This window comes from Pelophylax lessonae (assembly GCF_965119305.1).
Source record: "Pelophylax lessonae genome assembly, chromosome: 8".
Classification (NCBI taxonomy): domain Eukaryota; kingdom Metazoa; phylum Chordata; class Amphibia; order Anura; family Ranidae; genus Pelophylax; species Pelophylax lessonae.
The window spans coordinates 69,263,246-69,277,757 of NC_138775.1; the positions used below are offsets into that span (position 1 = coordinate 69,263,246).

Here is a 14,512-nt window from a genome sequence, read left to right on the forward strand (position 1 = left end):
TAATGCAGCCATCTCATCTAAAGACTGCTAAGTTGCATTATATTACTATTTTGTTCTTAGGCTTAGATCTACTTTAAGCTGTTACACATTGTGTGATTTTTAAGCAATGCAAGTCATCTAAGCGCTGCAATAATTGGATAGTGTTAGGGTAGCAAATGAGCGGGAATAAGATTCTGTGTCAATGGGCTTTGGGCTGTGTTTCTGAGTGTGCTTTTGGGATAGTTTGAGATGCTTCTAAGATCTTTTATAATTGACAGTTGCCTTTAGCCTGCAATTACCCTCCATCTGACCTGCATCAAACTGCTCTTGAATTCCCATCGGCCCCTTCCACACGGGGGAACTCCATCAAGCGAATCCGCCTTCTTAGCGGGGATCTGCCTGCTGATCCCCGGTGAGCAGGCGGATGAGAGGTCCGTGTCTGCTCCGCTATGCAGAGCTGACACGGACAGAGCTGACTGTTCTCTATAGGGCAGTCGGATGGCCGCCTGTCCATTTCCATCAGATCGGATCTGCTAGACAGATGGGGGATGGATCCCACTGACATTTACCGCTCTATAGAGAGCAATCGAGGTTCCAATCGGGTCCGCCTGAAAAACGGACAGGCGGACCTGATGGGAGCGTCCATGTGAAAGGGGCCATAGACAATATATGGTGCGAGAAACAGTTCTGATGCAAACAAAATCCAGTCCAACCCAGGCACTTAATCTTAAAATGAGTTCTTGATGGGTTATTCTGTTTAGCAAGCGAATTGTTTCAATTGGGATTAGAATTTATGGCTTCAGTGATTCAAACAAGAAAGTTTGGTCACAAATAGCCAATATTATTTACAGACTAAATGTTCAATTAATTTCAGTAGTTTTGCTGTATTGAGAGATCCAGATGTGAGATATTATGTGTTTAGGTGTGCCATCTCACAAGGCCTCCAGTCTTATGTATCCTCCTACATTTTCTTCATTCTTTGCCTTGAACCCTAATTTTCTTTTTGTTCTAGTTTTCTTCTCTTTCTTTACCTCCTGCTTCCAAACACAAGAAGACTGGTGTTTCCAGGTAGTCCTGCATGCTAGCTAAGAATTCTTAACCCCTGGTCTTGTGTCGTTGCCTTTATCTTTCTGCCGATACAGTTAACACATCAAATGTACTAAAGTTAAATTCCCAAGTTCTCCTCCTTAAAGCTAGTGAAGTGTAGTGTTTGTGATGCGTTTACATTGTGTTCGTGGAAGAAACAAAGGCAAAGCACAACTGCTCTCAAATGGCACTTTTCCACTGCAAGTACTGGCTCGGCTCTACTCGGCCCTGCTTGGCCCTGCTTGGCCCGGTTTGCTTTTCCACTGCTGGTATCGCATGGTACGGTGTTGGTGTATGGTATGGTTTGCTTTTCCACTAAAGTAGTACTAAAGTTAAGTAGGTGGGATAACAGTTAAGTGGGTGAGATTCTCTGACCAATCAGTGGCTAGTAGTGACTGCATGCAAAGGATTGTGGGATATGGTACCGGTATGGTACCTCTTGGATCCACAATCGAGGTGGTACTGTTTTTGAGAGCTATACCTTTCGGTTCCATGCAGTGGAAAAGCGCTGCCGTACCGTACCGTACCGAACCGTTCCTACACCATACCATGCGGTACCAGCAGTGGAAAAGCACAAAAGTGAGCCGAACCGTTCGGTTCCATGCAGTGGAAAAGCGCCAAAACTGACCTTAAATGATCCCAAAAGCCTATTCACACTAGCCCTTAGGACACCTAAAGGCATAGGAAACTAACCAACATCTTCCAGTGATTTTTTTTTTTTTAAACTGCTGTACCATGAATTTACCAAGCTTAGCAATCATATGCAATCGTCCAACTTAACCATACATTAAGAATCTCTTTCAGTACACTAAAATGAATCTGTACTTTGCCTATGTAGGGAAAACATTAGGTTCACCTTTATGCAGGTCCTCATGGCTTCTTATTCTTTCTGTTCTCTTTACTCACCCACTGCTATGTTTGCTTGGGGACACATCCAGCACTTTTCAGTATGTGGGAGCATATGACTCATTTATACTGTTCCTTAAATCACCTCCCTCTGAATTTACATTTTATGAGATTGCCGTTATTGTTTTGAGCATTTGTTATTGCAGAGACTGTTCATAATCATGTGAGATTCAAATACGCCCTCAGTAATTCCAAAAGCTAGGCGTATGAAAAAATTCATTCTCACTAATTGGCTTTTCTTCAAGGTCTGTTACAATTGTTTAAATAATATGTACGTGGTAACGCTCAAATGATTGTTGTGGGAGTTTTATGCATTAACTTTCCAATAATGTTAGTAGCTATATATTAAATTTGGCCCACTTTTGCTATACTGTATATAAGACCAAAAAAAATTAGCATAGCCAATAGTTATACCCAAAAGTCCCAATTAGCTGGTCTTCAGTTAGTAACAGGGACTGTGGTCCAGATCCTATAAAGTCATCAAGGCATATAGGGTACCTTGTAGAGATTAGAGGGTGATTGGACATTCAAGCACATCCTGAACTGCACAACCTGGCCTCTGCTATGACATAAAAAATCCATAGTGTTGTAGAGTACGTCATAGTCTTACTAGGATAGGTCTGCAGACTTAGGAAGATTATGTCAACACAGGGAAGAGGGGAGTGACTTGAGTGGCACAGACAGATACGGCAGGAGCTTCCTATTAGGTGAAAATCATAATCATCAGGATATGATTTTCAACTTACTTGATTAATGTCTATACACCAAATTCTTTGGCTAGTTGCCAGTTACAGTACCTGCCCCTTAGATATGAGACAAGAGATCTAAAAGCAGCCAGTTAAGTCAACTCCCTTCTCGTATTGACAGCCTATTTTTAAAGGAACTGATATTCTGGTGTAGTGGTAAACTGTTTCTTTTTTAATGTATATTATACTATTACAAAAATGTAATAATATTAGTTTAATCGCACTATATATAATATATATATATATATATATATATATATATATATATTTAATATTGTGGGAAGATACTGATACATTGTTAGAAGACTGTCCCCTCCAGGTCCTTTGCCCCGGGTTCAATATGATACTAAGACTAGTAAGTAATTTACAGCAGGAGGGGTAAGCACAAGACGGCTGGAATAGGGGAGCAGATAGTATAAATCCAAATAGTGTTGCCTTTAGTCTTTCTGAAGCTGATATTTCTTCCATTACTGACTTACCATGCCTTGTCCTTCACTGTGTCTGGAGGCAGCCATCCTGGTAGTGGCAGGGGTTTGCTGTCTCATGCAAACGTAAATGTATTTATGTGATAGACCAACACAAAGTGGCACATAATTGTGAAGTGGAAGGAAAATGATAATGGTTTTCAAAATTTTTTACAACTAAATTCCTGAAAAGTATGGATTGCATTTGTATTCATCTCCCTTTACTCTGATACCCCTAACTAAAATCTAGTGGAACCATTTGCCTTTAGAAGTCACCGAATTAGTAAATAGAGCTCACCTGTGTATCATTTATTCTCAGTATAAATACAGCTGTTCTGTGAAGCCCTCAGAGGTGTATTGGAGAACCTTAGTAAACAAACAGCATCATGTAGGTAAAGAAACACACCAGACAGGTCAGGAATAAAGTTGAGGAGAAGTTTAAGCTAGGTTATGAAAAAATATCCCAGGCTTTGAACATCTCAGGGAGCACTGTTCAATCAATCATCCAAAAATGGAAAGAGTATGGCACAACTGCAAACCTACCAAGACATGTCCGTCTACCTAAACTGACAGGCTGGGCAAGGAGAGAATTAATCAGGGAAGCAGCCAAGAAGCCCATGGTAATTCTGGAGGAGTTGCAGAGATCCACAGCTCAGGTTGGGAGAATCTGTCCACAGGACAACTATTAGTCGTGCACTCCACAAATCTGGCCTTTATGGAAGAGTGGCAAGATGAAAGCCATTGCTGAAAGAAAGCCATAAGAAGTCCCGTTTGCAGTTTGCGAGAAGCCATGTGGAGGACACAGCAAACATGAGGAAGAAGGTGCTCTGGTCAGATGAGACCAAAATTGAACTTACTGGCCTAAAAGCAAAACGCTTTGTGTGACGGAAAACTAACACTGCACATCACCCTGAACACACCATCCCCATCGTGAAACGTGGTGGCAGCATCATGTTGTTGGAATGCTTTTCTTCAGCAAGGACTGGGAAGCTGGTCAGAGTTGATGGGAAGATGGATGGCACCAAATACAGGGCAATCTTAGAAGAAAACCTGTGAGTCTGCAAAAGACTTAAGTCTAGGGCGGAGGTTTACCTTCCAGCAGGGCAACGACCCTAAACATACAGCCAGAGCTACAATGGAATGGTTTAGATCAAAGCGTGTGTTAGAATAGCCCAGTCAAAGTCGAGACCTAAACCCAATTGAGAATCTGTGGCAAGACTTGAAAATTGTGGTTCACAGATGCTTTACATCCAATCTGCCGGCGCTTGAGCTATTTTGCAAAGAAAAATGGGCAAAAATGTCACTCTCTAGATGTGCAAAGCTGGTAGAGACATCCTAAAAAAACTTGCAGCTGTAATTGCAGCGAAAGGTGGTTCTAAAAAGTATTGACTCAAGGGGGCTGAATACAAATGCACGCCACACTTGTCATATAGTTACATAGTTACATAGTTACATAGTTAGTGAGGCTGAAAAAAGACACAAGTCCATCCAGTTCAACCTATGTGTGTGTGTTTGCTTTTAACCGTACATTGTATACCCCTGTATGTTGTGGTCTTTAAGGTGTCCATCCAATAGTTTTTTGAAACTATCAATGCTCCCCGCTGATACGACTGCTTGCGGAAGAGAATTCCACATCCTTACCGCTCTTACAGTGAAGAACCCCTTACGCACTTTAAGGTTAAACCGCCTTTCCTCTAGTTTTAGTGAGTGGCCACGTGTCTTATTGTATTCCCTTACTCTAAATAGTTTGTTCCTTATGCTAGGGTCGCCAGTACAGTATTTGTACATTAATATCATATCCCCCCTCAAGCGTCTCTTCTCCAGAGAGAATAGGTTCAGTGCTTGTAGTTTTTCCTCATAGCCGATGTCCTCCATTCCCCTAATTATTTTTGTTGCCCTTCTCTGGACTTTCTCCAGTTCCAGCAAATATATTTATTTGCAAAAGATTTTAAAACTATTTATCATTTTCTTTCCATTTCACAATTATGTGCCACTTTGTGTTGGTCTATCACATAAAATCCCAATAAAATACATTTACGTTTTTGGTTATAACTTGACAAAATGGGGAAAATTTCAAGAGGTATTAATACTTTTTCAAGGCACTGTATAATGTATTAGGCAGAGGAAGTGCACTGTTATTTTATAGGACTTTTAGACTCCACATAACAAGACTGCTTCTGACTATGAAATCACTTACCTATAGTCTAGTGATCACTTTAACTATTACAAAGGATTTCTGTAAAGAGTGGAAAAGTAAATGTATGTGTATGTGTGGATATCACATCACAAGTGTCTTCCTTCTGACACTAACATTTCTGGACTTTGCAGGTGAAGATGGTGCATCTCAAATGGGCCTGGAAGATCTGACCATGTTCAGAGTTGTCCCCAATGCAACTGTCTTCTACCCGAGTGATGCAGTGTCTACAGAGAAAGCAGTTGAGCTTGCTGCAAACACAAAGGTAAGTCAAATTCTTGATTGCTGTCTGGGCATCAGACCAAATTCCTGATTGCTCTCTGGGCATCAGATCGAGGTTGGGAAAGTTGCATCCCTCCCATATGATGTCCCCTATCTCTCAACTCCCTATGATATAATACAGTGAGAACAGCAGAACCTAAACAAAGTTGCTGAAATATAGTAAAACATTTTTTCTCCTACAGGGAATATGCTTCATAAGAACCAGTCGCCCAGAGAATGCTGTTATCTACAATAACAATGAGGAATTCAAGATTGGTCATGCCAAGGTCAGTGCACGAAAGGAAGCCATAAAGCTGATTCAGAAAGATGTGGATTCTGGGTTGTTATAAGACTGTATACGTTTTTAGTCACTCAGGTCGTGTTCATGCTGCATAAGTTGGATACAGCATTCTGGTGATTCACATTAACATAGGGGGTTTCCACCACTATTCACATCTGTTCATTTTTTAAGGGGGCAGTGCTACACTTTTTTGTTATTCAATTATTTTAGGTGTGTGAACACATTTCAGTGATTAGGAGCAGGCCCATTTTTTAATTTGGGAATAATTTTATTTATAAATATTGTTTCACTATCACAATAGTAGCGTGATGGTATTTGAACATAATATTTTACAAAGAAGCATGGACAAGAAAAAATATTGTTTTTAATAGGCTCTGCCAGTACATTTTTTGCAGTGTTTTTAAAAAGCCTTCTTTGCATATATGTGTTATGAACTGTTTCTTTTGCCATTTAGGTGAATGAGATGTATTTCTTAACACAATTTAACTTGCATCAAGTCTTGTCCATGGCCATCATGCATTTACACATTAATTTCTGGCGTGAATGCAGCCTTAGGGCTCTTTTACACAGACGCGATCCTGATTTGACCCTTCGGTCTCTTCTATGGAGCTGTGGATGTCAGCAGACACATGTCACTGCCATCTGATCCGATGCTGTGTGCCAAAAACAGGCAGTCTTCTCCGATTCTATGATTGTCTATGGCCGATTGCCCCATAGACAAGAGCGGGCTGTGTCCGTGTCTGCTCTGCATAGCATGAACTAAAGTGATTATATCCCCTGGTTGATTTGACAATATGTTGAAGTTCTCCTGTGATGAGCGCAAGTCCAACCATTCGGTAATATAAACTGAAAGAAATGTAATGATGACGGTGATGATGATGAAGGTGTTTGTGCAGTACACTGTTTAGAATATGTGAGTGGTTTTTGGGTAATAGAAGGGGTAACAGGATATGACATTGTCTCCTGCAGGATGCGTGTAAATGCAACAGATTCCCCAAATAATGAATTCTGATGTTGGGATTAATTAGACATGTTCATAAACCTTATATGATGCCAGAGGCAGTTGGCTGCACACTCTCATTCCTGCCATATGTCAATTACCCTACTTTATAGCTTGACTACCATGAATGTTGATTTTTATGCCCTAGGATGGCAAAGAAAAACCTTTCTGATTCTGTGTGATCTTTTGAGGCCTATGGTCACCTTAATTTTCTATTTGTAAGGTAGCTATTGCATTACAAGCAATGAGAAAAAAAATGATGGTGTACAAATGTGAAGACCTTCTGTGGTATTCAGTTGTGACATGTTCTTCCTGTCTAGCAAACAGCAGCTTGAAATCTCTCAATTCTGTCTGTTTTTGTATTAGGTGGTGCATCAGAGCAAAGATGATCAGGTGACAGTCATTGGTGCTGGAGTCACTTTGCATGAAGCCCTTGCTGCAGCAGAGCAACTGAAGAAAGGTAAAAAAATAGCATTTTAATTGCAGAGTTTATTTATTACACATTTTAGCTTCAGATCGATTGTGCATAAAGGTTTTTCCAATCACCAACAGCAGTTTCAGGACTTTCAGCCCATGTTTAAAGAAGTTTAATGCAACTTTTTCCTTGCAAGGGTAGATCCATCATAAACAGAGACTTAGGAATTCCACTGTCCTGTCTATATATTTTTTTGTTTCACACCACAGACTAACCTACAGCACTTCTACACCACCAACTTTAAAAATAAACTTTCTGTTCTTAAAACCGCTTAGCTTCCAAATGTCTCAGTCTAGAGTGAAGGCCATGGAGCTAACCCTCACTCTCAATGGCTAGACTCCCAAAATATAGAAAACAAAATTCCTATCAAACACCATCTACCTCCGGAGTTTACAAAAACCGCTGCAGCCTTAAAGGCAGATACGCCTTGTGCCGGTCCAACTTCCTGGCCATCTGGGGCTGTTTGTTTCAAAATATATTGAAAAGGTGGAAAATGTGTAAAAATATTTTCTGTTTGACTAACATCAGTCATCAACTAAAATTATCTCTTGTGTCTTCCTAGAAAAGATGAATATCCGTATTATTGATCCATTCACCATCAAACCACTAGATAAAAAAACCATCCTTGAAAATGCCAAAGCCACTAAGGGCCGAATTATAACTGTGGAGGACCATTACCATGAAGGTACTGTATGTTGTTCGTTTTTTTACAAGCTGTCTAATAGGTTCTTATTTATTAAGATAATACAAAATGCAATAGTGTGAACTAACCAATGCAATCTAATTCGATTTCAGTATTTATTAGCACATCAAAACAATAGTTGTTGATTAGTTGCTAAGGATTGCTGCACTTTGAACATTGCTGTTTGTAGTATTACATAAAGACCACATTGCATGACAGTATTGTGTATGGGGTAAAATAGAATAAATGTCATTTTGGGAATTAGCAGATTCTCCACCCATCCAGTCTTGAAGAGAGGATTAGTATTACAGGTTGGCAAACCTTGCCTGATGATCAGCCAGTGCTGGATGTGTCTTGCTCATTTCTTCCATTTGTTCTATAGCTTAATACTTACGTGCGTGGGCAACCCAAACATGAATGTTTATGCTCTAAGCAGGCAAAAAAATATTTTGTGACATCTGGGCTGTACCTACACATCTAACCATCCTCATCTTTTGAAGCCTAATAGCCCATACACACAATCTGAAAATTGGGCGATCGTACGATAATCGGATCGTTAGTACAGAGCTTTTCAAGAGCTGATCAAGACAGTTCGTCCGATATTATTCGATCAGATAAGCACGAAAATGTTTCTTGTACGATACCAGATCGTACGATATTCTTTTAATTAGTAAAGTTGTCATCCGAAAACACAATACAAATACACTACAACATATTACATCACTTCCTAATTTTTATCCTGTCGTACGAGAATTTTCATAATTTTCGTAATTTTAGTAACCTCTCCATTTTCGATATGTGACTAGCATGCAAAAAAAAAAAAAAAACAGATGACCTGTTTGATTTTCGGATCGTGTTTGTGCGCGTCATTAGCCTACCCTAACGTTATATTTCTAACTTATGTATTGCATTGCAAAGAAATCTGGAAAAAAAATTGTTTATAATTGCCTATCTTTTCTGTTATGCGTTGCGGCCTGTTTACAGAGTGTAGGTACTATCATTAAATTTAGTTATCAATTTGAATATTAGGTTCATGTAGTGATTTATAATATACACATACTGTATTTCCCAACTTGTGAATTATGTATTTCTCAAATGTGTTGTCATGAACATGTTATTATAAGAAAAGTAAATCCAGAATCTGTGTAAGTCATGCAATATAAATGTGTTCATACATTAGGTGGTCTTGGAGAGGCAGTGGCAGCTGCTATGGTTGGAGAGCCTGGAATTACTGTGAAGTCACTGGCAGTATCTGGAGTTCCTCGCAGTGGCAAACCAACAGAGCTTCTCAAGATGTTTGGTATCGATAAAGACGCTATTGTGGAAGCCGTCAAAAAAATTGTCTGAACATCCAACTTAGAGCAGAGCAAATCTTCATAGCATTCCATATTTTAAGGTCTTATGCAATACAGTTTCTGAATAATGGCACTGTTAATACTGTACAATAAAGCTTATGAACAATATTTGCATTTTTAAAATTCTTTGTGATAAATGAGGTCAATAAATAGATAAGCAGACCCATGTTATGTCTTTTTTTATTATTATGGCGGTTTGAAACCAGGAAGATTCAGCCAACGTTTAGGCCAGGAGGCCTCTGTAAACCAATCAGGCTCTATTACAGAAAACAAGGTGCTGACTATTAGAGAGCACAGAGCTGGCATCATCAGTGTGTTGCTACCACTTCACTATCCAATCACAAGCTTGTGCAGTCTTTGCCCAAGCTACATTGCTTCAAATGCAGTAGAGATAGAAGGTCAGAAACTAGCTGTGCTGTTTGACAGGGATGTCTTGGCTGGAAAATTGGCAGAAAAGATACAATTTCACACTTTTAGTTGATAAAAATGTAGCTATCTGCTTAAATCTTGACTTTAATACAATACCCTATGGCAGGGGTCTCCAAACTTTTCAAACAAAGGGCCAGTTTACTGTCCTTCAGACTTTTGGGGGCCGGATTATGGCCAGTGGGGGTAGAAAATATCCAGCATCAGTGAGAATAAACATGGTCGCAGGGTTGGTGGTCAGCAAGAGGAGGAGTAGCACCACATCATTGGTTTTATTGGGAGGAATAGTACACCATCATTGGTATCAGTGGAAGAAATAATGCCCCACAGTAGATGTCAGCGGGAGGAATAATGCCCTGAGGGCCAGATAAAGGCAAGCAAAGGGCCGCATCTGGCCCTCGGGCCACAGTTTGGAGACCCCTGCCCTATGGCATAAGGCCTTAGGGGCCAGGGGCAAAAAATTCACTTTGGCAGAGTGCATTTTCTTTCATTCCAATTATCATTTAAATGCCAGAATTACACCAAAGTCCAGTGGAATGTTATTATTACTATTATTGGTATTTATATAGCGATGACAATTTACACAGTGCTTGATATACTCTCTATATTGTACATTCACATCAGTCCCTGCCCTCAAGAAGCTAACAGTCTAAGGTCCAGGAGCCAATGAATACCCTTCCAGCATGTCTTTGGAGGGTGAGAAGAAGCCCACAAGTATGAAGAGAACTTACAGACTCCAGGCAGGTAGTGTTGTGGATGGGATTTGAATCAATGACCCTAGTGCTGCCAGGCAGAAGAAGGCAGGCTAACAATTATGTCACTCTGCTGCTAATTAGAATATATTATGGCACAACTCAAAATCTGTAGATCGCAAAAAATGTTTGAGGACTCAACCCACAGATTGTCTATGATGGATGAACCACAGATGTTCAACCACTGACCTACATTTACCTTTCCTACTTATTAGAACAGGTCACACACCAACATTCTGTTTCAGACCTTTTGCAGGAAACAGTCTTTAATCACGTATTATTGTAGTCCAAATTTACAGAGAAAAAAATCTTTGGGGTGGTTTACTAAAACTGGAGAATGCAACATCTGGTGCAGCTGTGTGCATGGTAGCCAATCAGCTTCTAACTTCAGCTTTGCTTAACCACTCCCCGACCGCCGCACGACTATATACTGCAGCAGTCAGCCCCCTACAGGCAAAGTGACGTATGGGTACGTCGCTCGCCCGCGAGTCTGTAGGGGGCAAGCGTGCGCTGGCGGCGGCGCACTCCCGCCCCCGCTCGTTCCCTGCCTAGCCTGTGCGTGTGATCGGCGGCTCCGATGTCCGCTGGCCACTCGCGATCTCCCTCAGGAGAGGGAGAAAGACAGATGGCTGATGTAAACACAGCCGTCTGTCATTCTCCCTGAAGTAATGACAGAGGCTATGCGATCCTGCTATGTAGGATCGTATGTCTCTGTGAATACTTCACTAGCCACGCCCCCTAACAGTTAGAATCACGCCCCTAGGGACACACTTAACCCCTTAATCACCAATAAAGTTAACCCCTTCCCTGCCAGTGTCATTTTTACAGTAACAGTGCATATTTATAGCACTGATTACTGTAGTAATGGTACCCCCAAAAGTGTCAAAAATGGCAGTCAGGGGTCCGATCTCTCCGCCGCAATGTCGCAGTCCCGCAAAAAAAAAAATCGCAGATCGCCACCATTACTAGTTAAAAAAAAAACAATAAAAATAACATAAATCTTTCCAGTAGCTAGTAAATGCAATAACTTTTGTGCAAACCAATCAAAATACGCTTATTGCGATTTTTTTACCAAAAATATGTAGCAGAAAACAAATTGGCCTAAAATGTTAAAAAATTCTGATTTTTAAATTTTTTTTTTTGTGAATTACATATAAAAAAAATGTGAAAAATATTGTTATTTTTTCAAAATTGTCGCTCTTTTTTTTGTTTATAGTGCAAAAAATAAAAATCGCATAGGTGATCGAATTCCACCAAAAGAAAGCTCTGTTTGTGGGAAAAAAAGGACGTCAATTTCATTTGGGTACAGCGGTGCACGACCGTGCAATTGTCCGTTAAATTCACCCAGTGCCGAATCGCAAAATAGGGCCTGGTCTTTAAAGTGGTTGTAAACCTTAGCCATGAAACCTGAACAGAACACATGTATCTGTAGTGTTTACTTGTCTATCTCCAAAGCTCTAAGTGTCATTTATCGCTGGTGCTTCGCTCCTCTGTTATCAGCATGAGTCACTTCTGAAACATTTTCCCAACACATGAGATAAATTTGTGATGGGGGAGGAGAACTTAGCATACAGCTTGTCTATTCAAAACACAGCTCTGTATTCTTTCTTCGCTCCTGTTTGTTGTGTGAACGGGGGAGGGTGTGCCTTTCCTTCAATCAGTGTAATACTAACAGATAGAGAAGGATTTTAACACGATTCTGCCCTTTTGATGGGGTGTAGGGAAAAGAAGACTGCGGATAAACTAGTAAAACATACAGTATATAGGAGAATTTGTTTAATCTCTATATATCATCTGAGGCTGTTCACTTCCCTGGGTATATGAGGGGGTTTACAACCACTTTAAGCTTTGAGGAAAAAAAAACCTGGAAGCTGATTGGTTTCTATGCAGAGCTGCACCAGATTTTGCACTCCCAAGTTTTGGTAAATCAACCCCACTGTGGACTTACACATTACCATATGTTTTTTCCACCACCATATAAATTATAGTCTGTCTCTTTCTCATTTTTCAGCTTCAACCAGTAAGAATAAAGGTAATGATCAGATTTGTAAAGAACCCAGACATCACAACGGGCATGTAGTTCAATTTATTATGTAGTATATATTACAAATTCTATAGAAAAGACAAAAAACTAGAACAATACAGGCAGTGCAGAAAAGAGGAGCAGCACATACCTTCCACTTGTTCTCCACCACCCTATTTGCACATGGTAACACAGAGCAAGTTCTGGTAATTTTGGGTATGTGGTTGTGCCACATAACTCTGTCCTACTTCACCACAACAAGTGCCTAAGTGGCCAATCATTAGGCCCTATCATTGTCGCATATGGGTGGGTCTTAAGCACTGTGTAAGCTCTGACTCAGTGGTGGGTCAGAATGTAGGCAGCAAATCTTTTAAGGAGGGGCTCCTGAAGGTAAATGAGACTGCAGTGGAGTGCATGGTAGGCATTAAGGCCCCTTTCACACAGGCGGACCGTTCAGATCCGCCTGTTCGTTTTTTTTGGCGGATCTGAACGGTCCCCCCATGCATTCCTATGGGGCATCGAATGTCAGCGGAGATATGTCCGCTGACATCCGAACTGATCCGATCCGTCAAATCTGGACGGATGGAAACCCTATTTTCCATCCGTCCAGCAGATCGGATCGGATGAGAACGGACTGACGGTGCATAGGGAACTGACAGCTGTGTCTCCGCACACAGCGCGGAGACACAGCTGTCATCCTCCTGCTCAGCGGGGGATCGGCGGATTGATCCCCCGCTGAGAAAAGCGGAGTCCGTTTGACGGACTACAAGTGTGAAAGAGCCCTTAGGCAGATTTGTATTTAGTTTGTTAGTACAGAGAGCAACAATGACTTGTAAAATACAGTAAGCCTTCATTCAAATAGTCCTTCTGCATTTGTTTTATTTGAATGCAGGAGAAAATGATCTGGCAAGTTTAAAATAAGTTTAAAATAAGTTTTGGTTCCCAGATCAAAAGGAGGGAACTGTGCACTTTCCATGGGCAGCTCCACTCTGCAAGGGCATTTGATCCAGAGCTTAGGAATGCGTCTCTTTGCAAAGAATACTGAATCACATGCAAAAAAAATAAATAATAAAAAAAACAGCATATTTGCATACACATGATTGGATGATTGAAGTCAGCAGAGCTTACCCTCATTTACTAAGCTCTGGAGCAAATGCCCTTGCAGAATGCAACTGCCCTTGCAAAGTGCAAAGTCTATTTGCCTTTAGTAAATCAACCTCAGATTATCTCCCCCTGGCTGCAAAGTTTTCTGTTTTTCTAAATGCAGCTAAAATGATTGCACCTGAATGCAAGTAAACACACAGTGTGCTTTCTACCATTTAAACTAATTGCATGCATTTATGTGTTTAGAAATGTTCTATAAATGTATATAATACCACATCCGTGTGAGTGAGGCTTAAGTGCCCCAACCCTCTTTCACTTAATTGCCATAAGTATGGTTAAAGCTGCCCAATGACCATATAAATAAGTCAGGTGTGCGGGCACGATCATACTGGTCTCAGGCATCTGTGTCTGCGGCAGTATCCCTAAAAATTAATCGTCATGGGTTGGCCATACATCAGTAGATTTCCAAACAAATGTTTGAATTAGAATTCATACTAAAATTCTCATTAATACATTTGATTTGAAAGTACTTCACAAAAAGTTTGCTTTCAACATTGAATTTTGGAGTGAATGGACTTTCCTGAAGGAAAACATAATTCACTGTAAGGGTGGTTTCACACCGATCTGCTGCAGTTGGCCGCAGTGCAGTGTACCCATGGTTTTCGTGTAGGTTACCCACACTTTCCCTTAGACTTTTATTAGGAGGTTTTGGCGCAACAAAACTGTCCGATCTAATATAGTCTATGGGAAAGCGTGGG

At 40.6% G+C, this 14,512-nt stretch overlaps 1 protein-coding gene across 1 annotated transcript in view; it reads left to right on the forward strand.

Moving 5' to 3' along the window:
- TKT (transketolase) overlaps nucleotides 1-9,557 on the forward strand; it is a 69,809-nt gene extending 60,252 nt beyond the window's left edge. The window contains exons 10-14 of the mRNA XM_082265106.1: nucleotides 5,510-5,640; nucleotides 5,840-5,923; nucleotides 7,304-7,397; nucleotides 7,975-8,097; nucleotides 9,275-9,557. Coding sequence (XP_082121232.1) covers nucleotides 5,510-5,640; nucleotides 5,840-5,923; nucleotides 7,304-7,397; nucleotides 7,975-8,097; nucleotides 9,275-9,441 — 599 coding nt within the window. The 3' untranslated portion in view covers nucleotides 9,442-9,557. The remainder of the gene's footprint in view (nucleotides 1-5,509; nucleotides 5,641-5,839; nucleotides 5,924-7,303; nucleotides 7,398-7,974; nucleotides 8,098-9,274) is intronic.
- The last annotated feature ends 4,955 nt before the right edge of the window (nucleotides 9,558-14,512 follow it).